At 35.7% G+C, this 26,839-nt stretch overlaps 1 protein-coding gene across 6 annotated transcripts in view; it reads left to right on the top strand.

The window, feature by feature from the left end:
• The window catches only part of CEP170 (centrosomal protein 170), a 93,473-nt gene that overhangs the window by 13,120 nt on the left and 53,514 nt on the right, over positions 1-26,839 (top strand). For 5 of the 6 annotated variants that reach the window (XM_057389742.1, XM_057389741.1, XM_057389743.1 and 2 more), the window contains exons 2-7: positions 11,209-11,354; positions 16,200-16,289; positions 20,077-20,158; positions 20,733-20,788; positions 20,905-21,067; positions 23,696-23,830. In XM_057389742.1, coding sequence (XP_057245725.1) covers positions 11,250-11,354; positions 16,200-16,289; positions 20,077-20,158; positions 20,733-20,788; positions 20,905-21,067; positions 23,696-23,830 — 631 coding nt within the window. In that variant the 5' untranslated portion in view covers positions 11,209-11,249. Of the gene's footprint in view, positions 1-9,635; positions 9,755-11,208; positions 11,355-16,199; positions 16,290-20,076; positions 20,159-20,732; positions 20,789-20,904; positions 21,068-23,695; positions 23,831-26,839 lie in introns of all 6 variants that reach the window. The other variant, XM_057389739.1, reaches the window with a different exon arrangement.

Raw genomic sequence — 26,839 nt, 5'->3', positions numbered from 1 at the left:
GTTGAGGGTAATTGTAAAAAGTTCCAAAGCATTCCATAAGGGAGAGGATAGAATGTATCAAATATTTTGTGTGGAGCCTACTTTGGCATGATAAATGTTTTTCATGTTACAGTGGAGATGTAGCAAAGAATAATAAGTGAATACCTTTTTGAAGTTATGTATCTGTAATACAGAGAATGGATGTGGAGATCAGTAACATTGATATCAAGAATTTTCTTCCATCACTTCCGCTTTCATGTACTGTGTACTCATGCGTTTTGTCAAGAGGTAAACTGAAATTGAAACCATAAMGGTAGATTTTAAAACTACTTCAATACATGCTTTTCTTTGGAAAATAAACTTATCTTCATGCCTACAAAATAAATAATTTCTTTTATGAAGGAAAAAAAAATTGCATTGCTTTGAATGTAATTTAATCTTCCTAAGCAACTTGAATCATGGACTAAACCCCATATATTTCACAATTTTGGGAAAAGTGAAATCACCACCCTTGGAAGGTTAAGAGGTCTAGTTTTATTTGCAAAATGCTATTTGTTTTTTCAGTAKTGCTCAGGGCTGTGATCAGTACTTGGCTGACACAAACAAAACCACATCATGAGACACAGCCTACAAAATCACTTGAAATATGCCACGATGCCACTGAGAATAGGAAGTGGAAGAGGAGAACTTAATTGCTTCTTTTAATATTAAATTCTGCCTGAGTGAAATGCCTGATTTATATTTGTTTATTGATTTATTATCCTGTTTGCTTATCTCGGCAATAGTGTAGCRTGATAGGGAATGGGGGAAAGGAAGTATTTCATCACAGAGAGCTTATTCACAAAGATGATTTGGTTATAATTTCTTTGGCTTGCTTGCCACAATAGTTTCTAAAGGCTACTTACCAGATGTACTGTTTTATTAGCATACTTGGTATGCCAATCTCTYCATAGATGACCTCTTTTGACCAAGTGAAATAGAGAAACTTTTAAATAATTTCTTTTATGCAATTCCTTAATCTGAATGTGAATGATGGACAAAAAAAATGAACACTTGATTGTTCGAACATAAATTAAGCTACTCTTATAAACAGTTATTAGCCRTTGTTTTAGCTGTTTATTGAAAGCAGCTTTTGAAAAATATTGCCATTAAGTGTAGGGAGGCTGCAGAGAAGTAAATTCACGAGAAATGACTTTTTGCTTATGATTGTAAAGATTAGGAATGCAAAATRAGCTGTTTCTTTAATAAATGCAAAATATCTATTATCTGTTATAAAGACTAAAACAGGGTCATTCTTTTAAGTCTTTAATGGCTTTATCCTAGTGGCCAATAAGTGTTTTAATGTTTAGATAGGATAACTTAAAAAGGAAAAACTAAATCTTCAGGTACTTCTCATTACTATAAGAACTATATGCATAATAAGGCTTATGATTGTTGTGTAAGACAATATTCGTGTACATTACCAGTCCTAAGCAGTTTTCTGATYAGTCTTTTAAGGATTGCTTGTTTACCAGTATTCTCTATAAAGATAACCCAGTATTTTATATTTTTTGTCAAGTTGGTGTAAAAGTTTGTTTCACTGCTGTTCTTCCTACAATTTGATGTCTTATCTTCTATTAGGAATTGTGACACATGGTTTATTTCCCCCCTTAATAGTGTCTCAATTCCTTTTTTTTTGCCGGGGGTGGGGGGTGGGGTGGGGTAGTGGCTTAGCCAGTTCCCTCAGGACCTGCATGTCTCTCATCAGGTCCAGTGGACTTGTGCACCTTCAGTTTCTTTCAGTGATCTTGAACCTGATCTCCTACAGTGGGTGGTTCTTCATTCTCCCAGTCCCTGCCTTTGCCTGCTGTGACTTGCGCAGTGTGGCTGGAGCTTTTRATGGTGAAGAATGAGGCAAAAATGTGGTTGAGTGCCTCAGCCTTCTCTAGATCCCAGGTAACTAGATCTCTCTTCTTCTGAAGAGGGCCTGCATTTTCTCTAGKATTTCTTTTATCTCAAGATATCCAAAGAAACTTTTCTTGTTGCCTTTGACATTACTGGCTAGATTATTCTATCAGGGCATTAGCTTTCCTGACCTGATCCCTGGCTGTTCATACAGTATTCCAGCCAAGTTACTTGTCCTTGATTCAGTCATCTGTAGGCTTCCTTTTTGAGTTTGAGTTTGTCCAGAGACTACTTGTTCATCTATRCAGGCCTCCTGGCAAATTTKCCCAACTTCCTTTCTGTTGGGATTCCTCCMTTCTGAACTTGGAGGAGGTGATCYTTGAATATTAATGAGCTTTCTTGAACCCCTGTTCATATCTGTATCTTGTGGTAGTCTAAGGAAWAGATCACTGAAGCTGCCCTGAGGATCTCAAACTCCTCATGGAGTCACTGCAGATAAGGCTGTCATTGAGCTTCACATTCTCCAGCAGCCCYTTGTTAGTGAGAACAAGGTCAACCAATGGTCCACCAGCCCCTCCTGTTGCCTCCTCTAGCACTTGGAGAATGAAGTTATTATCTATGGGTTCCACATTGCTTATACCCTGCTGTGTTATCCCTACAACAGATACTGAGGTGGTTGAAGTCCCCCATGAGGACCAGGGCTTGTGAATGTGAGGACACTCCTGTCTGTCTCTTGAGGGCTGCATCAGTCTTATAAGTTAGGTGACCAGCAGACACCTGCTATAGTGTCACCYGYTCCTCCCATCCTYCTAATCCTGATCCATAAACTCTCAGTCTGCTTCTCATCCATCCCCAGCTGGCCCTCCATCCAGATCACKGATATGGAGGATGATGCCTTCTCCTTCCTGCCTTTCTTGTCATCCCTAAAGACTGTATCTTTCCATTCTGACACTCCAGTCACAGGAGCCATCCTACCATGTGTCTGTGATGCCTTCCTGGYACCTGTAGTTCAAAAGCCTCTTCACAAGCTTGGCAAATATATGTCCAAATATACTCTTTCCCTTCTTTGATGGACCCCATCAGACCCCATCAGACCAGGTTTTTCAAAGTGAGTCCTATGGTCTCGGTAGACAAACCTCTGTTTGTGGCACCAGTCCTGTAACCATTTATTGATTCTCCAGATTCTACTGGCCCCTTTAAACTCTGCCCTTTAAACTGGGAAGGTAGATGTAAAGATAGATGCAAAAACTGCCTGTGTTCCAGAGTGCCTTACCACTGCTCCCAGGGCTCTGTAATTCTTCGTACTCCTCTGATTGTTCTTGGCTATGTTACTGGTGCCCACAGGAAATAATAGCAGCAGATAATCGTGGACTGGATCTTTTTGCATACTGTGACACTTAAATGAGTGATAGCCATCAGGTTAGCCTATGTTTTGTACATTTCTTTGTGGCATTTATATGTTGATATTGATACAACAGCAGATGACAAGATCTCAGGATTCATTTCTTTTTAGTCATTATTACATCAAAACCAAAGTAGGATAAGGTTTTTTAAGTGACTGTCCCTTAGACCCTCAAAATCAAAACCCTAAAACAACTTTCAGTGCAGCTGCATTGTTGGCAGAAAAAGAAGTCTATTTTAGTTAGTGTTCTGACAGATATTCGTGTGTGTCACGGCTGTAAAATAGACATGGATCTAATTCCGCCCYGGACCAGAGGGACTGCATGTGCAGTCCCAGAGCTGCAGCAACGCTAYAAGACAGATTTGCTGCCTGACAAAGGGCAACAGCCTCCTGAGCTGCTTTYTTGTCCTTATTCCATCAGACACATGGGGTGACCTGCTGGGCAAGAAGAGTATTTGGTCCCTTCTGTAGAGATCTCAAACTCCTTGAATGCAGGAGGAAAATCTCTCTTGATGCCTAGTAATAGTCACAGCTAGAAAGCCTTTGGCTGTAATTAATGAGGAAGAAATGCTTCTTCCYCCAGGTGCTGCTGAGGAGTCTGTAGTCCTAACCTGTGCTAAGGCCAGCCTGTATCCTCCTGTTACACCCCTGTAAAACTGAAGGTGTGGCTCTGTCTAGTCCTCCCCACCTCCCCCATTYCCTCTGCCCATTTTCCTTTCTTTCCTGGTCACAGACTGCGTGAGAAATGCACTGCTGTTGCTTTATTGATTTGGTACAACTGTAACTCATGTTGTTTTAGTCTTTTATGGTAGGCAGTATAGATAATGTGCATATCTACCTATATAGGATGTGTAGTAATTAAGAAATAGAAGTAAGGGGCGTGACTAAGCTTGATCTCCTGATGCTTTATCAAGGCAGTTTCTTTCTTTTTTTTTTTTTTTTTTTCCTTTTGGTTCTCATCTGTTAATGATATCTAATTTTTTTTTTCCTTCTTAGGCTTAAAATACTTTTTAGAAAAATCTTCTATAATACTGAATCTAGCAGACATTGCAAGTGAACAGTTTTCTATGTCTATAAACAAAAGTTCCATATGATTTTTCAGATGTAAGATTCAAGGAGATTTACATATTTTTGTTTTGCCTTCTTTCCTCCTCCATATCTGTGTAGAAAAACATCAACGATAAGACTAAAAGCATGGAGGGTCAAAAAAGGTAGAAGAGAATCGTTTTGCAGAGTAGTGATTAAGAAGGTTTCTTGGCTCTCAAGTAGTTCTTTTGAACTGTAAATTTTTTTCATAGCTGCATCTTTCAATCCACACTGGAAATTACATCTTTTAGACATCGTGTAAGGCTTCTGTATGATTTTTTWAATCTATTATTTAAGAAATTGTGAGTAAATTTGGATATTTGATCTAAGGTGGAACAGCTCAAATACTTGAGAAGCAGAATGAATACTTAAGGGTATCATTCAGTTGCCCTCTCAGTTAAATCTTAGTAAATTTAGGAGAGAAGACAACAGACCAAGGAGGACTGAGATTTTTGTGRGATGTTTTGGTTTAGTGATAAGGACAGTTACCCTAATTGTACTCGTGTTCCCCATTTGAGCAAGGAAGTTTAATTGAATGCATAAGTCCCTTTTCTTTCACTTGATTTACCTGTTGTCTTYGACTTCACCTGTTTCCATGCTTACCATACAGTTCCACTCTTGTCCAGTAATTGCATAAAATTTTAATGAGCTTTATAACTAACTTCAGTATTTCTTTATGTCAGTGTGAATGGGAACAGTTTCATGTTCAGGGCTGTATATAGCATTTGGATGTTTCTAGAGGGCTGTGTTCAGGTGAACCTTCCACTCAGTGAAATATTTGAAAATAACAGTTCTAACTTGTTCAACTGCTGAAAATCTAGGATTGCTTTGGTTATTTTTCCTAAGTATGTGAGCTCATCTTCTCATTTTGATGAAGAATTTCAATGATTTTAAGCATAATTTACTTTATTTATGCTTCCTTTGTCTTTTACTTTAACAGCCTTTAAAAGAAATATTTAGATTAACCTTTTTGGCCAACCACTGTAGTTTTCTTACTTCCCTTTAAGAAGTACWCTTGACTGTGTACTAAAGGTCCATAAATACTTCAAGAAATATTTTATTGATAGTTAGCCTAAGCCATTTAAATTTAGATGGGTATTTATCTAAGGGCTTTGAGGAGCAACATTACACACTCCTGTGGCATGAAATATGGCTCCTCTAGTTTGAATTCCAGCTCTCAGCAGAAGGTTCTTCAGCCCTGCAACTTTCCTTTTTTCTTTTTTGTTTTTGGTTTAAATCCCTTGGTCTACTAGCCTTCGGAACTGGTGACAATACTTCGTGTCAGGAGGCTGTTGTTTGTGCAGCCCTCTGTCTCMCTTTCTGGGATGAGTGCATTGTGAGCAGTGAAGGTAGCAGAGAAKTGTGGAAGCACTAAGGATAGTTTTACAAGTTTCATGAGTAAACATTTAGAAGCTATCCTAGAGTGTTGCTCATTTTCTTGTCTTTATAATCCCCCTACTCTGGAAAAGTAGTYTTAATTTTCTATTCACCCTTTGGCTTTAAGCTTCCTGTGCAAAAGAATTAGGCTTTCAGAGATGTAACAGAAATAAACGAGACCATTTCAACACCAGAATGTTGTGTGAAACTGGGTGCCTTAAGATGAAATGCTGATGGGTTTGGAACTTAAATATTCAAGACTAAGATATTTCAGTGTTAAAAAAAGCTCTCTACAGTTCCTCATTTACATGAAGCCCTCTATGCAACCACTTGTGGAGACTTTACTGTAAGTGTTAATGAATTTCTCATGTGGTGGTGTTGAGCATGCCAATTAAAGTCAGTAGGAAATTAATAATTAAAGAAAGGTTTTTAGCGATGTGCAGTAAATATGGCACAGGCTAATCAATTGATGAGGGGAGGAAAAAAAAACTGATTAAATGACTGTTAAGCTCTTTGTTTTCACCTGAGTAYGGTAGAGTCCTGATTAAAATATGTGGTGATGTAGCTAAAGGTTGTTTCCYACTGCATGTATGTAAGTAGGTTAATTATGATCGCTCACAGAACACTTTTTGTGTTACACTACCCCACTTCAGAGGGTTTTACAGAGTAGAGAATATTATTGTGCTGTCTACCCCTTATAACTTCCTAARTTTAAACCAATTACCTTTATAGATTACTTTTTAATATCAATTATATGGATACAATAATCTCAGGGTTGATCTTACCTTCAGTTTTACCAGCCAGTTCTTTGGCATAAATTTCTCCATTTCAGTCAAAATTAGAACTACTGGCACTGGTRTTTTTTATTACACTGAATAGGCAATAAAGGAGTCATGGTAGATGCTTTTCCAGGGGCTGTTGCTTGCTGACAGCATTTCTTTGTGGTTTGGTTACCAGCTTCAACTTCAAATCTTCTCTACCAATTTCTGCTGCTCCATTAATGCTCCTTTGCTGCTCTCATTTCTGATTTCTCCCGTCATGGCATCTCATGTTTACCTTTCTTGAGTCCTGATTCCAGAATCTGTCTAGCTCTGGTTCGAGTGTCTTGTCCTGGTGCAGTGGTGTTCTCTCCTGTGTCTTCTATCCCTCATGTTCGTGTCAACAGTGGTTSACTAGAAAGTAGTGGGGTAAAGATGCCTTATTTTTGGTTCTTACTGCCACTGTGATACTAAAACAGCATGCTCCACAAATTTATTGAACTACTTCTATATAGACAGATGTGTTGAGAGAGTTTGCCTCTGTCCTTGTTGAATGAATATTCACAAAGCCGCTCACTTGTCTGCGTTTGGATGGATTTGCACRAGAGAAATAACACAAACTGATAGCCATCTTGCAGCATTTCAGTACCAGTTTGCATATATGAGATACTGCTAATTTTTTTAAAGGTAGTGGCAAAGAACATTTTGCTCTAATCTTGTTTTAGAAATATTTGAGTTATTTCTTCAGAAATTTCCCCAGATTTTCTAGGCAATTATATGAGAAGGTAAACTTAAWTTTAGCAAATATTTTATATTGGAACTTACAAGGGCACATAATGGGCAACAAATGGCTTCTGGCTTTGTCCGTACTATGTCTCAGCTTGGTGCAGGGCTTTTTTTAATGTTGTTTTTAAATATTCATAAGTAGAACTTGTTGTACAATAATAGGATAATTGTGTACCATTAAAATGACACTATTTTCAGTCTTAAGGTGGAGGACTGCCATACTTAAAAGTTGGAACTTAAGACATATATTAGGTTTAATTTAAATTTTAAACATAGCTTTTTGTTTCTCTGTAGGATTTGTGTCTCAATGTTCGCTAATAGTTTAGTTGGAGCTGTTTTCAATTACAGGCAAATAAAAAAATGTGGGCTGTAAAATGCTCAAATTTGAGATTATTAAGGATTTTTATTTGCAATAACAGGACTGTATCAAAACTATAATCTTGGCAGCGTCTTTAGACATTTGAAATTGGTTACACCCATCTCTTGGCTGCATAATGCAGGACTTCTTAAAAGTGAGTATATCTACAGGGATAATGCTGCCAATTTCCCTGTTGCTGCATCATGTTTCAAATAACTTATTACCCACATGTTCATTCTGACACTCTGGTTACTACCTTTTGAAAGTCGTAGCCCTTCACCATAGAAAGCTGTTAATTCTGCAGACARGGAAATACTTTGCAGCTGCAATAGATGTCTCACCAACTGACTTTCAGGTGTCTAGAAGGAAGTTAGGAATCATCAGTTCTTGCTGAAATATTTGCTGGTTTGGTTAAAGATTACAAAACAATACTGCCATTTTAGGAAATACTGATAAAACCAAATGCTTCAATAAAGCATTTAAAATTCTTTTTTTTGTAGGGTAGAAATATTTTTGTTAAATACCTAATATGAAAAGTGTAGTCTGTACTGGAGTAAGAGAAGACAAGATGGGGCAATATCCTGTCATGCATAAACAAAGGCCAGGTAAGGAAGGGAGGTTTTTGGGGAAGACAGTGAAACCTCACTAGAGCATCCTCCCAGCCCTCAGAACGCACAGTGCATGCACTTCCTGGGCTGTGAGTGGGGTCAGTGCATGTAGCAGGCATGATAATAAGCATTCATTTATACAAGAAGAAAATTGCTTTTGGAACCCTGTGTAACCTTTTAGTATCCATAACATTTCACTGCAGGAATTATCATGACCTAAATTTACACTGTGTAAAGAGCCACTTCTTGTGATGATTTTGCACCTGTCATACAGTAATTTATTTCGGTATCTCCTAGGCAGTGAAGCATCTTTCATCCTTGTATTGTTCAGAATACTACAGCCAGAGTACTTAAGACAGCAGTGTATTGAAAACATTGTAAGCTTTCAGAACATTGAGGTTCTTGGGGTGCAGTGTAATTGTCCACATACTGTCTGTATGACTAATAAGTGTACAGTTCCATATCCAATTTTTAATGCACTTTTTTTCTTCTGTTATTAAGCAATTGTTGCTATTGAATCCTGTTTTCAGCCAGTTTTGCTATGCAGATTTCAGCATAGCTCTGATCAAAGGCATTGGTTCATTCTAAAGAATACTTCAAAATAAAATATGTATCTRGGTTGATGGTTCATCGCAGTTCAGACAGCAACTTTTTGAAAAGAACATTATTAAGTTCTATAGAACTTATGATGGACTTTTAACTACAAATGTGCTGCCAAGCTGTGTGGAAATGATTGCTCTGTATAATACATTTTTTWAAATTATTTCAGATAGCTTAATTTAATCTGTTTGTTGTCAAGCTTTATAATTTGTGGGAAGTTTGGGGTGTTGGTTGTTTTCCTAGTGCTAGTTGCTGACCTACTTGTCTGTTTTGTAAATAAGACTAGTTTTTCTCCTTTAGAGACAGTCTACCAGTGTAAACTGCAACATAGTTTTTACTAAGAAATTTTTCCAGTTTTCTGATTTTTTTTATTGTCTTGGAGATTTTCATATGAATTTCCAATTAGAGCAGGAAGGCCAAATGGTGCAAATGTAATTACAATAAACAGATGGGAGATAGTAAAAGGTAGTAAAATATAAACTGAATGAGGAGCTTTGATATTGAGCAGCATGCTTGTTGTCAAACATCCGTTTAATTTACTTGATAAAAGCKGGAACCTAGGCTGTTCATTTGTGATACTTCCTTTTCCTTTCTTAAAGGGAACTGAAAAATGTCATTTGTTTGACCCAGTTTATCTTACCATTTTAAACTAGATTAAATTAAAAATACAAATATTAATTTCCTTCAAAGGTGCTGAATATCCATTTTAATTATTATAAGATGTATTTAATAACTATATCACTTTAAATTTTATTTCAGAACATTATTATTGTAGACATAATTTTTAATCTTTTTAGTTTCTAGGAATAAAATGTATTAGAGATGCTGTATTATTTCTCTTGATTCGGATAACATTAAGTGGACATACATTTCACTTGAATGTGTTGTGATACAGCTGTGGAAAGATAATTCTATTGTAAGTATTACTATAGAAGAGAATGCTGTTGCAATACATATTTACTTTTTTATTGAGTGCATCTTTAGCACATGAAGTCATTCTAAATTCTTCCATGTGAATTGCATTAATTATTTTCAACTGGATTGACAGCTCTGCTGGTACATTTTACCACCTGACATGGGGTGCTTTTGACTGACTGTTTTGTAAATATCTGCTTTGTCATGACACATGCAGTCTTGACCTAAACTTAGTTATCTTTRCATGTTTTAGTAATTTGTGGTGTCTCCTTGATTGTAATTTGTCAGATGGCATAGTGCTGGCATAGCCATTTTATTCAGCGTTTCCCTGTTTGCCTTCCTTTTAAAAGACCTCACTGAATTCTTGGTATTATTCAAGGGTGTGCTCAAGTCCACTACAGACCTATGTGTGCTTACAGTACATTTGCTAACCTTGCAGAAATTCACTAATTGGCATATAAATAGAAGAGAAATGCCAGCTATTTGGTACTGAGAGAAAAGCTGGCTGGTTGCTTTTYATTTTCTTTAGCTTCTCTTTTAATGAATACAGTGTGGTTATGAATGAATGAAATAATTGCTTTGGCTTGCATTTTCTTTAAGAGAGATTTGTAATTCTCCTAAAGGTTTTTTTCAACTGCTAGCCATTAAATTACTTTGAAGAGAGCTTTAATCATATTTTTTTTTCCAGATTTAAGTACATCATAATATTTGGAGAAGTTTTCCATAAAATATTTTACCCAGTTTTATGGCACTTTAAACAGCTCTTCTTTTTTTTCTTTTGTTTTATGGCGTACAATGGWGTTTTAATTGAAAAAAAAAGTTGTGTGGGAATACTTCTTTTGGATTTGATACTTACAGAAAACTTTTAATTTGCTCATTTTGCTCTTCTTTGTTTTCAATGCTAAATGCACCCTGTTACATTTCCAAAATACATGTTTCATTGTGAAAATCTGAGATTAAATGAGAAGCAAAAGYTCCATTAATTGAAAGCTCCTTTGGTGGTGTACAGAGGACCTGAGCTTAAAATCAAATGAAGTAGTTATTTTTCACAGGAAAATGCAATGACGTACATGTAAGTTACTTGCTCTATTTTGTGAATGTTTGCCACATTGTGTATTGGTTGAGATAGTGAAGCATTATTGTAGCAATTATCTTGATAATAAGTAGTCAGTGCTAAAAGCTTTCTGACAACTTGACATATGTCTTTGGCATTAGCTAGCTGCTTCTTCCTTCTGTAGAAGGTTACCAATTAAATTTGCCTAGTTGCATGAGGCAGAGTCTGAGAGTATGTGAATCTGAAGCCTGTTGCTTCCTGTGATTTCTGGATTCAGTACATGCTATTGAGAATGCTGTATTTTCASAGGCTTTTGGTATTCTGCTCACAGTGTTTGCTGAGCAGAAACTGTAGCTAAAAATAACTAAAATGAGTTTCTCTGTCTCTTTTTCTCCCTGCAGGATGACGTAGCTTTGCCAAGGATTTATCAGCTAAGCAGAAAATGAGCTTAACATCCTGGTTTTTGGTGAGCAGTGGAGGCACCCGACATAGGCTGCCACGAGAAATGATTTTTGTTGGAAGAGATGACTGTGAGCTGATGTTACAGGTAATTGCATCAGCCTTCCATGTGCAGCTGCTCAAATTGTGAACTTAATGACCGGTTTCATGCATTCCTTTTGTGCAATAAATTCCCAGAKGTTGGGGAGAAATTGTTCGGAAGAATCTTTTGTGTCTATAGAAAAAAAAATAGTTTAAATGTATTGCCATCAATCATACAGTTACTGCTTAAGTACAGAGAATCAGACATTTTCTTTGTGTAAGTCATATACAGAATTCAAGAATATAAGATGAAACAAATTTTTCAATATGATAAGTCAAGTAAGTAGACTCTGTTCCATAAAATGTGATAATGTTGAGAGCACTGGATGCTTTTGAAAGGAGCCTTCTTTTTTCAGCTAGTTGTAATCTAATTTAGTCACATGATTTGATGTAACTGTCCCCATGCCCTGATTGTGTTGCACAAAGGAAAATGAAATTAGTAGAGAAGAGTATTTGTCTATCTCTAAGGAAGTTGAGTGACTCAATTTCAGTAGAATTCAAAATATACGAGTCAAAATAGCTTGATCCTTCAGTAACTTCCTCAGCTTTGAGGATCACTCTGTGGAACTCTTAAATGTGTGTAACTGTGTTGTTATGTAGCCATATTGCATGCACTTTGTTCTGTCAAAGCTGTAGTCTTCTGAACTGCCTTTTTCTAAAATATATATTTTTTGAATGACTAATGGTAGTATTTTGGAAGTTTCTTCTTAAATTTTTGCCTTTGTTTACAGTAAGGCTCTTAAGAAGATTGAACTTCAACGCTAATATTCTCAACCCTTCCTACTATTCAATAAAATACTTTATTTTGGATTTTTTGTACCCTAAAGTTATGTATGCAGCCATTTATAGCCAAATTAGAATCTTACTTGCAAATGAAGTGCCTAGAGATGTAATCTTACGTGTATTACTGAGAATGTAGCATCTCTAGTAAATTGCATTGGCTCTCAGCCTCAGAAGGCATTCAGATATTTTATTGGTGATGTTAGAAAGCAGTTGAAAACACTCTTAAGTTCTCTGTAGTGACAGGATGATGTATTGATAATTTATTTGGGAAGTATTTAAAAAAMCCCAAATGAAACAAACGCACAGATAAACCCACGAACACCCAAAAACAACAAAAGAAAAACAACCAAAACACCCCACCCCACTGGTTCCTGCCCAGTAGATTATAATCAAAAAATGCTTTTATTTTACTAGTAACTTGTTGTAGAGTTGKTTTTTTTTTGTCTGTGAATAAGGGAGTGTCTTCTTTCTTCACTGCTATGTCATCCTTGGTTGATCAGTCCTTAGAGTGAAGCATTTATTATTTTGTGTGCAGAACTTCACCTTCAAAGGTAGTTGCCTCTTTGATTAACACAGTGAATAGATTTGAGTTATTTACAAACATTATTTGTTGTGTATCCACTTCACAGTTAATGAAAAGAATCAAGGGGCCTGGTGATTTTCAAGAATATGCATTTTAGCCTGCTGCTATGTTAGGTCTACATGCCAGCATGACTGTAACACCACATAGTGCTTCAGGGGGAGGAACCCACCAAAAGAGAAGCTAATAATGGGTTCTTGTTCTGTATGTATAGCTCTTTGTGCAGGACCTTCCTTTCCACTCTTGACAACTTGGTTATTCTSTTAGTGCAAAGCATGTGGACAATGCATGATAAAGAAAGCAGAATTTAATGCTTTTATTCATAACTGTTTGACAGAAAACATGTTATAAAAGCCTTAATGAAAAGAATTCCAACTGTGTTTCATGCTTGATAGACCGAAGATCTGTACCTTACACCATTGTTCTAAGAAGTTTTGTTCACGTCTGGGAATATAGATTTGCCTTTTTTTGTAGATATGTTCAAACATAGTGTGAAGTCTTCCTGTTTGGCTAGCTGCTCCTCTGCATCAGCTTGCTTGTAGATAAATACTGTATTCTCCCCTTATTTCACCTTTATGGTTAAAAATMTTTTTGAATGTTGATGGAGAAATCATCTCCAAGAAATAAAAACCTACATTTTTTACAATATCAGAATTATTTGCAAAGAAGAAGGCATTTATTTTATTTATTCTGAATATTTTCTTGGTCTGGATTGAAGAGTATCTATCTAAAGTAACACCAATTAGAAATTTACTTTTATTGAGGATGGTGTTTTCCTCTTCATATTCATATGGCTTTTACTACAGTTACTCTGCGAGTCTTATTTCTGCAGTTTTATGTATAAATCTTTGTACTGGATCTAGCTGGTTGGTGGTYGTTCTTTTTATAGAAGCCATTACAGTACTGTGTTTTGGATTTGTGACAAAAACACTGTTGATAACACTACTATTTTAGCTGATTCTGAACAGTGTGTGTGCAGTTTCAAGGCATTCTCCCTCACTCTTCCTCCTACACACATTTGAACTGGGGTGTGCCCAAAAAGTGGGGAGGGAGCACAACCAGGACAGCTGACCCAAACTGACCAAAGGGATATGCCATGACATATAATGCGTTGTGYTTGGCAATAAAGACTCAGGCAGGGGCTTTGGGGAAGACACCCATTGTTTAAAGACTACCTGGGCACTGGGCTGCTTGTGAGAGGTGGTGAGGCCTTCTCATCACTTGGTTTGTTTTAGTTCTTCTTCATTCTTCCTCTTTTATTTGCTGCTGAAACTTGACCTGTGAGTTTTTTCCTTTTGCTCTTCCTGCTCTATCCCACATCCCACTGGGGCAGCAGAGGGTGAGTGAGCAGATGTGTGGTGTTTAGCTGTCAGCCAGGGCACTGCTGTCTTATAAAAAGGAATTTTAAAAGCCCTTGAATTTTAATGGAAGGCTGCAAGAAGAATCCAAAGGAAAAAGGCATTTAAAAGACTTGCATGGTCTTTGCACCTGTAAAGATCAGCTGAAATGACTGAAAAGTATGTCCAGTTGTATGCAAGCAATCTGAACGTGAGAACTGCAATGTTCTGCAGAATTTCAAATGTTTCTGTAAAAGCCACAGACTTGAGTAACCATTCTCAGCATTTCAAATGGTGTGACATTTTCATGAAACTTTGAGGATCTTTTTGTGTCCTTTCTGTTTTAACTTATTTTTAATAGGATATAGTGCATAAAGAATTGAATTATTATTAATACATATAATATGTATTGGAATAACAACTTTGAAAGAAGTTCAGAATTTTTTTCAATAGCTTAGGTAAAAAGAGGCTAACTCTTTGTTCATTGGTTCCACTCAAGCATGAAAAAATGTAATCTCTGTTTGATATGGTAGGCCTAGCAGAATATACACATCAACGAATTTCATTGTGTTGAGATTGTTTTCACTTGAAAGGTTGCTAAGTTAGTAGAAAATGAACCATGTTGCTGTATCTTCATTTGCCATTAAAACCACTTAAGTGATGAAGTATATTGGTGSAGCTTATATTGTCAGGGAATTTGTTCATTTGTCTGTCTCCCTTATTCTCCACTCCCCTTTGATATCCTGCTGCCCTCATTATACCTCTCAAGAATGCAGAGCAAAATAGAAAGTCTAAAAATAAAATAGTGAGTATAAGCAGAAGAACACTGATTTCACTTCTTTGAGGAGAAAGCAAAGCAGTCGAAAGTTTGCATGGAAAGGAAGGATGAGAAAGTAAATTGAAAAAAGGAAGGAAGATAATACTATCAAGTCTCAAGAAATGGAGAGGGAACGAGGTGGTAACTATTGGATTCCAAGGAGAGGAAGCTCCTGTGTGTCCTGATGCCTTGAACTGGCTAGTGCACGAGTAAGGCTGGACTCCTAGAACTGACACATGACAAATGCTGGTACATAGAAGTCACAAAAGCCTCAGACAGAAATGTACCATGCTCTGTGCAATATAGTCCTGAAAAATGAGTTGAGTAGCAAGTATAGAAGATTAAAACCTGWARTGAGGAAGAATGCTKGTAGAAGACTTTGCTGCTATGCAATCAAGTGACAGTGCACTAGCAGAATTACTGGCAAACATTAGCTCAAGTGTGGGCAGATGGAGAAGATGAGCTGTGGCCTCCATTCACTTGGGAACTCTGGTAGATGTCCAGGTGCTGACCATATGGATGCATGAAGGGGACACATATCCAGCACCATCTCCCTTGCTTGCTGTCAGCACCTGAAGCTGCAAACATTTGGCCATGAGCGAGTGCTGAAAGAGGGACTCAGCTGTTAGGGAGCTGCTGTTCTTGAATAAAATACTATCAAGGACTGTTCCTCATCTGCCTGGTGATGTTTGGCTGTGAAATAAAGAATTCATTAAATAAATAAATAGATGCTGAAGTGCTTGAGGAAGGAGTGAGAAAGTCAGAATTGATGGGAATAATAACTCAGGAACTGCTCAGACATTAGTAAAGATGCTACAGCTAATTGATTCAGGAAATTGAGATCAAGGAGAAACAATTTGAATGCTTGTATACTATGGTACTAATCCCAGATGTGTAACAGGAAATGGTGTGTTTCAGAGAGAACAGCAACATCCCAGAATCACAGTCATGTTTTGAAAGATGCATGTAATTAAAGGGAGAGAGAGAGTAAGAAATAAAGATGAAGTTGATGATGTTAGGTTAAATATTGGTGATACCAGAGTGAACTGAAAAGAAATAAAACCTTTGGATAAGATATATCTGGATTTGACTTATCATCATATTTAGGGATACATTAAAAAAAAAACATTCTGAATTTATTTTTTGATTCGGCTGTGGGTGCCCAGAGTTGGTTTAGGGATTGTCTTTTTCATATGTCAGACTAATGTTTTTATATAACTTGAATAAATGTGCTATGTAAAAAGAAAATAATCATGCTGCTCTAGGAAATAGCCATTACTGCTATCTTCATCTGGTTTTCAAATACCTGATTTTATTTTCCTTAATATATTTTAGTCACGGAGTGTGGACAAGCAACATGCTGTACTCAACTATGATGCCTCTACAGATGAACACTTGGTGAAGGATTTGGGCAGCTTGAATGGGGTAAGTAATATCAGAAATAGATAGCTCCCAATAGTGTTCAGTATTCTTCGTTTTGGGATTTCATTGAGCAATTATTAATTGTACATTAATACCTTTCTAATGCAAGGGGGAACATTCAGAAGGAAAGTGTAGTCTTTGTAGGGGTTCTCCACTGTACATTTTTTAAAGGGCTGCAGTTAATTCCTGTAATAAGAGGGCCTCAGGAGTAGGAARAAAGCTCAGAACAATAAAAAGCTCAGAACAATATGTTATACTGCTGTATTTAAGAATTGTAGGAAAAAATAGAATCTTGGAACAACCCCARCATAATTCAGTCTCTAAAATACATCATTATGATATTGATTTTATTTCATATACTATTCATTTTTCTTCTGTTACAATACAGAAAAGAATGCTAAACTAGTTCATACGTGGAAAAAAATTAAGTAGGTAATAGCCATGTTGTATGTAAACCTATGTAACTGATTCTATATTTGCATATGGTTTGTCAGAATAATTTTTATTAAAATATCTATGAATAATTTTTGTCAGGTAATTGCAAACTAATACAGGAAAAATCCAAAGTTATGAGAAAAGTAAATTTTCATGTTACATTTTATGGTGTTCTAGGAATTGCATAGACAATAGTCTAGTTAAGCATCCCCTCTTATAAGTATTTTTGATATTATAGCAGATTATTAAAATTGTAATAATTTTGTAGCACTTTAGATAATTCTTTGGGAACTGTTATTTGCACTAGTTATGGTTATTATTTTATAACTTTAAATGTTTGGCTCTGTCATGAATATGTACAGAATGAAATCATGAGTTCACCTGTGACTGCTTATTTGAATTAATATTTAGAAAGTTTGCTGCTTAAAAAAATAGAAGATGAAGAAGAAATCTCACGTTACTGCCTTTTGATCTTGAAGTGCATTTCAAAAAAGAAAAAAAGTCCTGTCACTGTGTCTCTATTAGCTCTTTTGTATTTTAAGGTAACTAACTCAACCTTCCAAAAAGTCAGTCTCAACTGCATGTGAAACCACTGAAGGGCTATATCCTTTGAACAGCTGTAGACATACAAGGACTTTGGTCCTTAAATATTTAATATACTTCTGTATTTTCAAAGTCATTGCACTGTTTCAAGGCAGTGATGAAAAATAAATTCAGCACATAGAAGTTTTTTGTTGAGCCATTTGATTTTATTCCCTAATTCTGTAACTTTTCAAGTCAATAGGCACACTTTCACATTTTCTTGCCTTGTCACAAACCTGGAATTTAATAGAAATATATTTTAAAGGCCTTCATTCAGCTTTTTTTTTTTGCCTCTGATAAAGTGCTTTCAATGATTTGCTTCACTTGATCTAATTTATTCTGAAGTTTGAGGTGAAGCTTCAGTTTCTCTAGAGCTGTTTACTCAGAGACATCAGAGGAACTCTTCCCACTGTTTTGGGGCAAGGAATATTAAGTCTCAGGAGTTCAGTCCTTGTTCTTTGTCTCTGCAGTGTTTTCCTTACTATCACTTTCCCGCTCTGCTTTTCTTTCATACCTCTGCCTCCCTGATTTCAGGTTAAAAAAGAAAACATTACTTTTGTAACACCATGCTTAATTGTGTGTCAGAACAATGTATGCAATGCCTCAGTACCATGCAGTGAACTGATWACTAGGCAATAATTCTTCTAGTCTAGCTACTGTTTCCACTGAGAGCACCACCTCCCTAGCAGCCAAATGCCTCTTCTGGTGCTTCAGCAGCTTCTACCCTTTCTTTCTTTGCATATTTTATCAAAAGCTTTATTTTRTGTCTCCCCAGTTGGTCCCATCTTTTTTGAGAAGATACATGCTTTTCTTGGTATACAGGACTACTCTGTTCCTGGTGTAATGCACTTTAACCACTCAGAATASTTTAGATTTAAGGGAAGATGGCTACCACCAATGCTTTCGTTTTGAGTGTTACGAGTGTTGTAATTTCACAAGCGGAACTGTAATTGCACCTAATGCCCTAATACCTATATGTATGGTTGATTCACGCTCAGTTCAGTGAAACGGTTGCAGCATCCTTTCCTTAAACTTATAGATTTAGAAGTCTTTATTCTGAGCATCTAAATTTGAAAATCAAGGAAAAATAAATTTTAATCAGTTTTACATTAAGTAAAATTTTATTTGTGATAGTCTGTTGTGACTCATTCTGTTTTTGGGTTTTTTTTTTTTCTTACAAAAAATGAAGGGATTTCTCTTTTCTGAAGAAAAGTGTAGAGTTTCTAATATGTAATTATTATTTCCCTTGTGTCAGTATAATTCAACTATATTTTCTCCTTYGACTTGTGAACTCAAAAACATACCAGAAAACTTATTAAAAATCCATGACCCTGTTGAATAGCATTCTTCTCAGGAATATTTGCCGGATAGCCAAGTCCTTTCACACTGATGTTTCAGGACTAGCCTAGCAAATTTTGTGAAGGTGTAAGGACAGCTGACTCTCACTATTTGAAGAATAAACTGTAGAATTCATATGAATGGAATGATTTAAAGGGGGAAAGGATTCCTTATTTGCACAGTAACTGGCTTTTTCAAGCTAAATTTGTTTTGCATCCCAAAGCATGTGATGAGATTTTAAAGCTCCAGTGGCAGAGTAACTAAGACTGGTTGTTGTTTGCCATCAGTCACAAACCTGAGGATGTCAGTAGACTGCACACACAGCCTTTGGAGTTCTCTGAATTGGATATGCTGTCTGCACCCACATTTCAGAGCTCTGGCCTGGAAGAATGCATACATCCATGTATACTTATATGTGTGCAAGTTGGCCTAAATTTTGTTGGTTCACTAAAATTCAGATTGCTCTGAGCATAGTCTTCACATAGATTTTTGCCCTGGACTCTCAAAACGTTAAAGTGAAATAAATAAGCCTGAAACATTACTGAAAGTTTTATGCTTACAAGCCAGTCAATAGTTGTACCTCTTATTTTCCATGGAAGATATTTTCTATTAAGTAGGTAAACAGTTTTTTAATTAATGAAATTAACATTGTTTTCCCTTAGAAAAAGAAAATTAAGTGGAAAATCCTCGTACTGTTTTAGGGAAGGAGACTGTTTCTAACCACAGTTCATTTGATACTAGGCTCATGAGCAACACAACCATTCAAAGGTTCAGATTCTTGGCTTACTCAATGGTTCAAGTTTTTCCAGCTTCATAGTGCTTATAAAAYGGTATATTTGAATTGTTTCTTTCTTTAGAAACATGCACGTGTTGTTGTAGAATTTGTAAGCTAGAAGTAGCATGAAGTAGGATTGCAATATACTGAATTCTTACTGCTGATTTTAGGTGTTKCTGAGATGCACTAAATTGGTCCACGTTTTCCTTAAGTCCTTTGGCAAAGATTAGAAATAAGCTACCTCAGAACTCTCATATCCAATGCTAAATGCTTTACAAGTATGAAGATAAATCAATTCTGGCAGTTAATTGGCATTGAAAAAGCAAATWACAAGAAAAGTAGGAAGTGGAGGTGCTAATTCAAGGGAACATTAATCAACACTTCCATAAATATTGCTAACAAGATTAAACGTGCAAGGAATTTTTCAAGGCCAGTGTGCAACTGGGTTAGCAACTGATGTTGAATCTTGCTTTTCACATAGTTTATTAAGCATCTGGCAATTTGAGCTTATTGTTTCCTTCTGAACCACCAAAAGAAAGAAAGAAAGAAAGAAAATTTTTGGTGCTGAAAACTTGCTTATAAAATTATTTAAGTGATTTAATTTTATTGTTTTGGAATTTATAGTGTAATAATTCTTTCTGTTCTCATTTATTTCTCTAGACGTTTGTGAATGATGTGAGGATTCCAGAGCAGACATATATCACTCTGAAGTTAGAAGATAAATTGAGATTTGGATATGATATCCTTGCCATAAAAATGCACAGTTCGGGACACACTTTTGTTGTTACAAGTATGGTTGTGTTAAATGAAAGGTTCTCTTTACTACAAAAATGCCTGTATTAGATAAAATCTCAGAGTTTAARATATTCTACCTTGGTCTCAACTATTGATGAAGTACATTTCATTGTATCTTACTGCAAGAAACTTCAACTTTCAATACTGTTTAAAACATCATGTGTATCTTCCATGTCGCTAAAAAGTACTACTTTTCTTTGAGGCAAATGCACAAATATTTGTGTTATATATCATTTGTATACCAGCAGATAGACTACATTTAATTATTTAGCAAACTAGCGAATAAAAAAAAAATACATGTATTATTAGAACTAAGGAATTCACTCAGTGTTCTGTTTACAAATAGTAAATAACTTCATTTGCTTTGATGAGTATCATAGTGCATGATATCCTAACAATAACATATTTTAAAAGCTTTCAGTGTTCTAGTGGCATAATAGGCTGCACAGTTGCTGCTTTTCCATAAAATCCTCATGTGTATTCAGAATTTTTTCAGTATTTTCCTTATCATTTCCTACATACTAATCTTTTTACGGTGGTCAGGGGAGAGATGAGAGTCCCTGAAGAAGCACTTAAGGTAACAATATGCCAATCCTGGATGTTTTTCTGTCATTGTGTAGTTACTACAATATAGGGATTTTTTTCCCACTCTTAGAGGGGTTATGTTTTTTTTCTCTATTTAATGTCGTGTAGCATGAAAAATTCACAAGCCAACTCCAGTTATCCCAAAAATCTTCAGAGGCAGAAGGATCGAAACAAAGCAGCTCCAAAAGTTCAGAGTCCAAGGTAACAGACTCCACAGCTGAAGTGCACCACAAGACTACAGAAGCACTGAAATCTGAAGAAAAAACAGTGGGTAAGGTTCTTTTTTTTTGCTGCAGAAGCACAGACAATTGGACAGKTTGTTAATTTGCTTCAGCTGGATGCAAAAATTCTGTAGATAGTAAAGATTTCACATATTGAACTTAGGTGTTTAAAATAATTTTTGGAATTTAATCTCTGCCTTTTTAATAGTAACATCCATATGGTAGGAAACCTCTTAAGGAGAGATTTAATCAGTGTTTATAAGATGTTTGTATGTCTCTTTCCCAAATTCACAAATTTACAGCATTTATGGCAGGAAATTGCTGTTTTTTGCAATGTAACTGAAGGTATTTTGTTCAGAAACAGCTTGTACTTTTTACTATCAGCATTACCAACTGGACTCTTGCTTTGGTTGGTTTGGGGTTTTTTCCTTTTAAAATGGGTGAGAGTTTGTTTGATAGTTACTAGCATTCATTGTTGGATATTTCAGGATAAAACCTCAGTGTTSTATTGTGGTTTAAAGATTAGTAGATACTGTAGCTTCTGTCTTGTTTCTACATCATCTTTCATATTTATGTCATATGTTAAGGTGGCTCTGCTGTGGTTGTTTTAACTTTGTATGGGTTGTACTGCATCCAGCTCTTGGCCCTCAATATTGGGAAGGATTTGGACCTGTTGGAGCRAATCAAAGAGATGGGAAGAAGATGGAGTTATTCAGCCTAGAGAAAACCCTCCAGGGAGACCTCATAGCGGCCTTTCAGTACCTAAAGGGAGCTTGTAAAAAAGAGGGATAGCAAATTTTATACAGGCAGATAGTGATAAAAGGCATGGGGGAATGGTTTTAAACTGAGAGAGGAGAGATTTTAATTAGGTGTTTGGAAGAATTTTTTTACTGGGAGAGTAGTGAGCCACTTGAATAGGTTGCCCAGAGAATTTGTGGATGTCCTTGAATGTGTTCAAGGCTTTGAGCAAACTGGTCTGGTGAAAAATGTTCCTGCCCGTGGCAGGGTCCCTTCCAGCCCAAACCATTCTCTGATCCTGTGATGAGCTTCAGCATGAGGCTTGCTGAAATGTAGGGGAGATAACCACAAGAATGAGAAGGGAATCAGGCACTGTTGTTTCCTTAATACAGAAGAGTCTATGTCTGATTTCCTTAGGTCAGGGCTGTACAGTTTTGTTTAGGTTTCATGAATTCTTCCAGACAAATCACTTGAAAGAATTCTCTTCCCCAGATATAGGATTCTGTGGTATACCTAATTAACCTGTTGTTAATTGTTTGTTTTGTTGTCTAATCCAGCATCCTGTTAAAGGTACATAAAATAGCATAGTGGGRTTTTTTTATCCTCATCTTCTATTTTTCTTTTCACTCTCCCAGAAATGACACTCGGACTTAAGGATAGGGGTTTATATTTGAGTGCAGCTCTCAGAAGCTTTTTGGGAATTGATTCTCTCACTGTTGCTACATATACACATGACTGTTCACTGTTGCTAATTCAGTGCAAAGGAATAGAATCATGGGATGRTTTGGGTTGGAACAGRMCCTAAAGATCCCCTAGTTGCACCCCCTTGCCTTGGCCAGGGGCACCTTTCACCCGATCAAGTTGCTCAAAGCCCCATCCAGCCTGTCCTGGAACACTTCAGGGATGGGGCATCCACAAATTCTCTGTGCAACCATCAAGTTTTTAAAAACAATTTAGTATTGACTAAGGCATAATGCTGTGTAAAAAGGAAATACTTAATATCTTAAAATCATGTTGAAACTCTTGACATGGCTATGAAATCATCTTTGTAATGCAARTGTATAAAACATTGAAAAGAATGTTTATATTCTTAATAGGTAAAGTTACAGACAAGCTCCTGAAATAGGTTTTAACAATTATGGGGTTTTATATAAAGACTCTTAAAGTATATTTGGAACATCTGTATGATGTTAGAATAGCTAAATCTCTGTAGGGTGAAGTATTCTTTCAAGAGACCAGGTCAAACCTAATTCTGCCAATTTTTCATCATGTTAGAAATCTTAATTATCAGTGTTTTTTCCTTATTTAATTTTTGCATTTAAATATCTTTAACCCTGTGCATATATCTTACATCAGAAATAGTACTTTTAATTGTACTGTGATGTAAGTAATACCTTTAAAAAAACCCAACCTTTGAAATTGGTTGTGCTTAGTAATGTTTTACACCCAAGGTAACTTTTAGCACTCTCTAGCAGCTATCAGCAATTTGGAGCCCTGGCAACATTGCAAAATTTGATCAGTTTTACATGCAGTGAGTTCAGATTTCATTGAAAGGTCAGTGTGGGTAAGAACGAGAATCTTCTTACAGAAATAGCAGCAAACCRTTTTTAGGAATGTACTGCTGTCCTGATGACTTCAAACTGAAAGAAGAAATAATATTTACAGATATATCAGTCTAATAATTASAGATGCCAGCCACCTTTGCATAAACATTTGTGCCAGAAATTTTGATCAGGTCATTAGTAAGCTTTTATATTTAGAACCCAGATCAGTTGTCCAGCCTCCAAGTTTGTTTTGTATTTAGGCACATGCATTCAACGATTTCACTTCAGCTTCCAGGAGAAATGATCCAAGCAAATTACTTTCTCTTCATGTTATTTTAACCTAAATATCACAGCTAAACAGAAAAGTAATACTTCTGCGTTGGGCTGATTTTATAGATCTTTCTGCCATGCCTCGTGGAACACCTTTGTATGGGCAGCCAGCCTGGTGGGGTGAAGATGAAGCTGATGAAAAAGGTGGTTGTAAGCCAGATAGCAAGCATGAAGAAAAAATGCATGAGATGGGGGCTTCAGGTAAGTCTGTTGTCTTATTTTTGTTTGTTTTTTTCTCTTTACTGAACTGCATATATTCTTAACTAGGGAACTAAACAGATATTAATGTTTGGAAGTTTCACGGTTTGCATAGATGAATGCCTATTAAAACTTAGGGTAGTTTAAAAATATATATTTTGTGAGAAACTATGCATTTTCAGAGATCAAATTCACAGATAATGTGATAGTTTTCTAGTATATAATATAATTTTCTATCAGTAAGTATAGCAAATAACATTACCTGAATCAGTGTTTCTTATCTATAATAAGTTTAATATATCTGTCATTTTATATTCATAGGAATATTTTATTGAAATAATTTCTGAATATAAATGGTGTTTTATATTTGTATTTGACTTTTAGCTATATAAGGTTATCTGTGCTAACATTCTCCTCTGTCATTCAATAATCCTGTATTAGTGGGAATTGCCTTTACTGTCATAGTTCTTGAAGTAAAGATTTATATAGTCTAAAGTTAAACTGGTAATGTTTATTTCCCATAATACAGACCTTTTTATTAGCTGGCTTGTCTAGACACAGTAGGTATTGCCAAAACTTCAGTCTCAGTGCCTATAATTAGGCTTTTATATCTGTCATCAGGCATATAAATAAAGTGACGGTTATTCTAATGAAGAGAATAACCTTAAAACTTACTCAGCTTAGGACAAAACTCAACCATGTTTCTTTAGCTCTTCAGACAYGCATTTAAGGTCCAACAGTTTTAAGGCTGCAGTTTTTCTGAGTACTGTTGTTGAGATGAGAATTGTTCTCTTCCTGTGTTAGTACTTGCCTTGGTTAGCTTGAATCATGCTTTACAGGGATCGGAGTGAACTCTAAAAACTTGTAAATCAAACTAAATAAACATTTCAATGTGGTGAAACCRAGGTCTTTGGAATTAGCTTTTTGCCATAGCCTTTTTAATGACCTTTTTCATATTATTCTGAAGTTGTCATCATTCAGAAAGCATTTGGGCTAGGATAAAGAAACCAGAAAACATTTAAATTACTGACCATTTTAGTTCACCTTAGTCCACTTTGTCTTGTATGAAAGAAMGGCATCATAATGCAGTACAGTTAGAGAACACTTCTTTATTTTGTTATCTTTTGGATGAAAAATATCTGTCCAGTACGCAGCATGACTASAGTATGCTGTTTTACACTCCTATGGGAGCTTTTTAACTATGAGTTTAAAATCCTACATTTATAATTTGTAGCTTTACAGTTCAAATATTGTCTAGAAATATGTTCTTCAAACATTTCTGAGCATTCCTAAGAAATAGAAATTTTGTTCCTAATGGCAGCTATAATGAAGGACAATGACTGTTGTCCTCAACAAAAAGGAAAAGTGTTGATGCCATCTTTTAAAAAGAAAAATAATTAAGTCCTTGCCTTTGAGTCATATCATTGATCATGGCCATTGTGGCATTTGCTGGCCACATTATTTTCTTTGCTTTGCAGTTTTCAAGAAGCATAAACTATTGGCTATGAAACCTGTGACTCTGTATCTTGCTGCATATGCCAAATTAGGGATGGTAAAGCCTCTGGTGTCTGTGGGTTTATTGGTTAGATGCCAATGTCTGTAGCAAACTAGTATAGCAAAAGTAAGAATTCATCAAGCTTTTCACACTGGTGTGTATCTATTCACACTGTTTTAATCTRAAAATCATGCATGTTGTTCTCCCTCATTAAATATGGGATTATTGAATAGGAATATCATAAAGTCTGTGTTTTTGATGTGATGCCATGGCATTAACAGGGTATGACGCAATGCCAGCTTGTATTTAGTAGTGTACTGCTCTTATTTTTTAAAATTTTAAATTGCTTTTTTTCAGAAGCAATTTTGCATCAAATGGTTTACCTGCTCTTTTACTTATCAGGAGATTTTTCAGCAAGTGTTCAGTGCTTCTATCTTAGTTCTTGCATTCCAATAAAAAAACAAAATTCCAAGTTGTACTCAGACTAATCATGGAGATGCCATCTGTTTCAGTAGTAGACAAAAATAATTTTGTTCTAGACTGAACTTCAGTAATGGGGATATTTTTGACGTGATTTGCTTAGTGAAGTAATCATAAGGTAAATGATGAATAGAGAAAATGGTTTAATATTTTCTAAGGTATTTAAATTTGTTCATTTGTTTTATATATATATGTATATATACACTATAAAAAACTCAATTTATGCCCAAAGGCAAATGCAGCATTTCTTCCTTTTTTTAAAAAAGATATTACAAATCCCTTGTATTTTATGATGTTGCTTTTGTTTAACTATGTATCTCCTATGAATAGTATTGATCTAACTAGAGTATAAGAGTAGCTTTTATTTCCTCAGACTGAAAGCACTCATAAATCTGCAGGAATGGAATTAAGTTTGAATAAGCACATACTAAAAGCTTATGTGAAAGGAAGACACTGCTGAGAAAAATCCAAAACCTGACATTTTTGCAAAACCAATCAATTTGTGATTGATAAATCCCATGTATAGATAAATGATTTCTTTATTTTGATCACTTAATCCCTGAGTAGACATTAATTGTGTGTCCTACTAGTCTGGGTTTTGATTTTTGTAGATWTTTTTTAGCAGTGTCGGCAGAGAGTCTGAGAAGGCAAACCATATAAAAATTGACATTTGCTTATGTGGACACACTTCCTCAATCTCGGAATACAATGTCTGTGTAGCAGTGTGCAAAAGATATTCTGAATGTTTTTATGCAATTATAAAATCATGGATTTTTGGGCTGCTTTGGCCTACAGTTATGTTCTATGAAAAGATTAATTTATCTTCAACCAGTTATGTGTTTTCTTCAAGCACTTAGATTTTATAATAGAGATGAATATAACAATAGGAAGTCAGTATAACGAAACACTTGTAGAAAAGAAAATTGGAAACTTCACATGACTGTCACGCTTGGATATTTTTTAATTATAAGCAAACTGTAATAAAAATGTTTAAAATTGATCTAGTTAATTATTCTTTCATGGGTTAAATTGTATAA

The sequence above is a fragment of the Malurus melanocephalus genome, unplaced genomic scaffold, assembly GCF_030028575.1.
Source record: "Malurus melanocephalus ecotype Western Australia unplaced genomic scaffold, MMel_1.1 scaffold_19, whole genome shotgun sequence".
Classification (NCBI taxonomy): Eukaryota; Metazoa; Chordata; class Aves; order Passeriformes; family Maluridae; genus Malurus; species Malurus melanocephalus.
The sequence above is the reverse complement of the archived record's forward strand: the minus strand, read 5'-3'. Positions and strand labels throughout refer to the sequence as shown.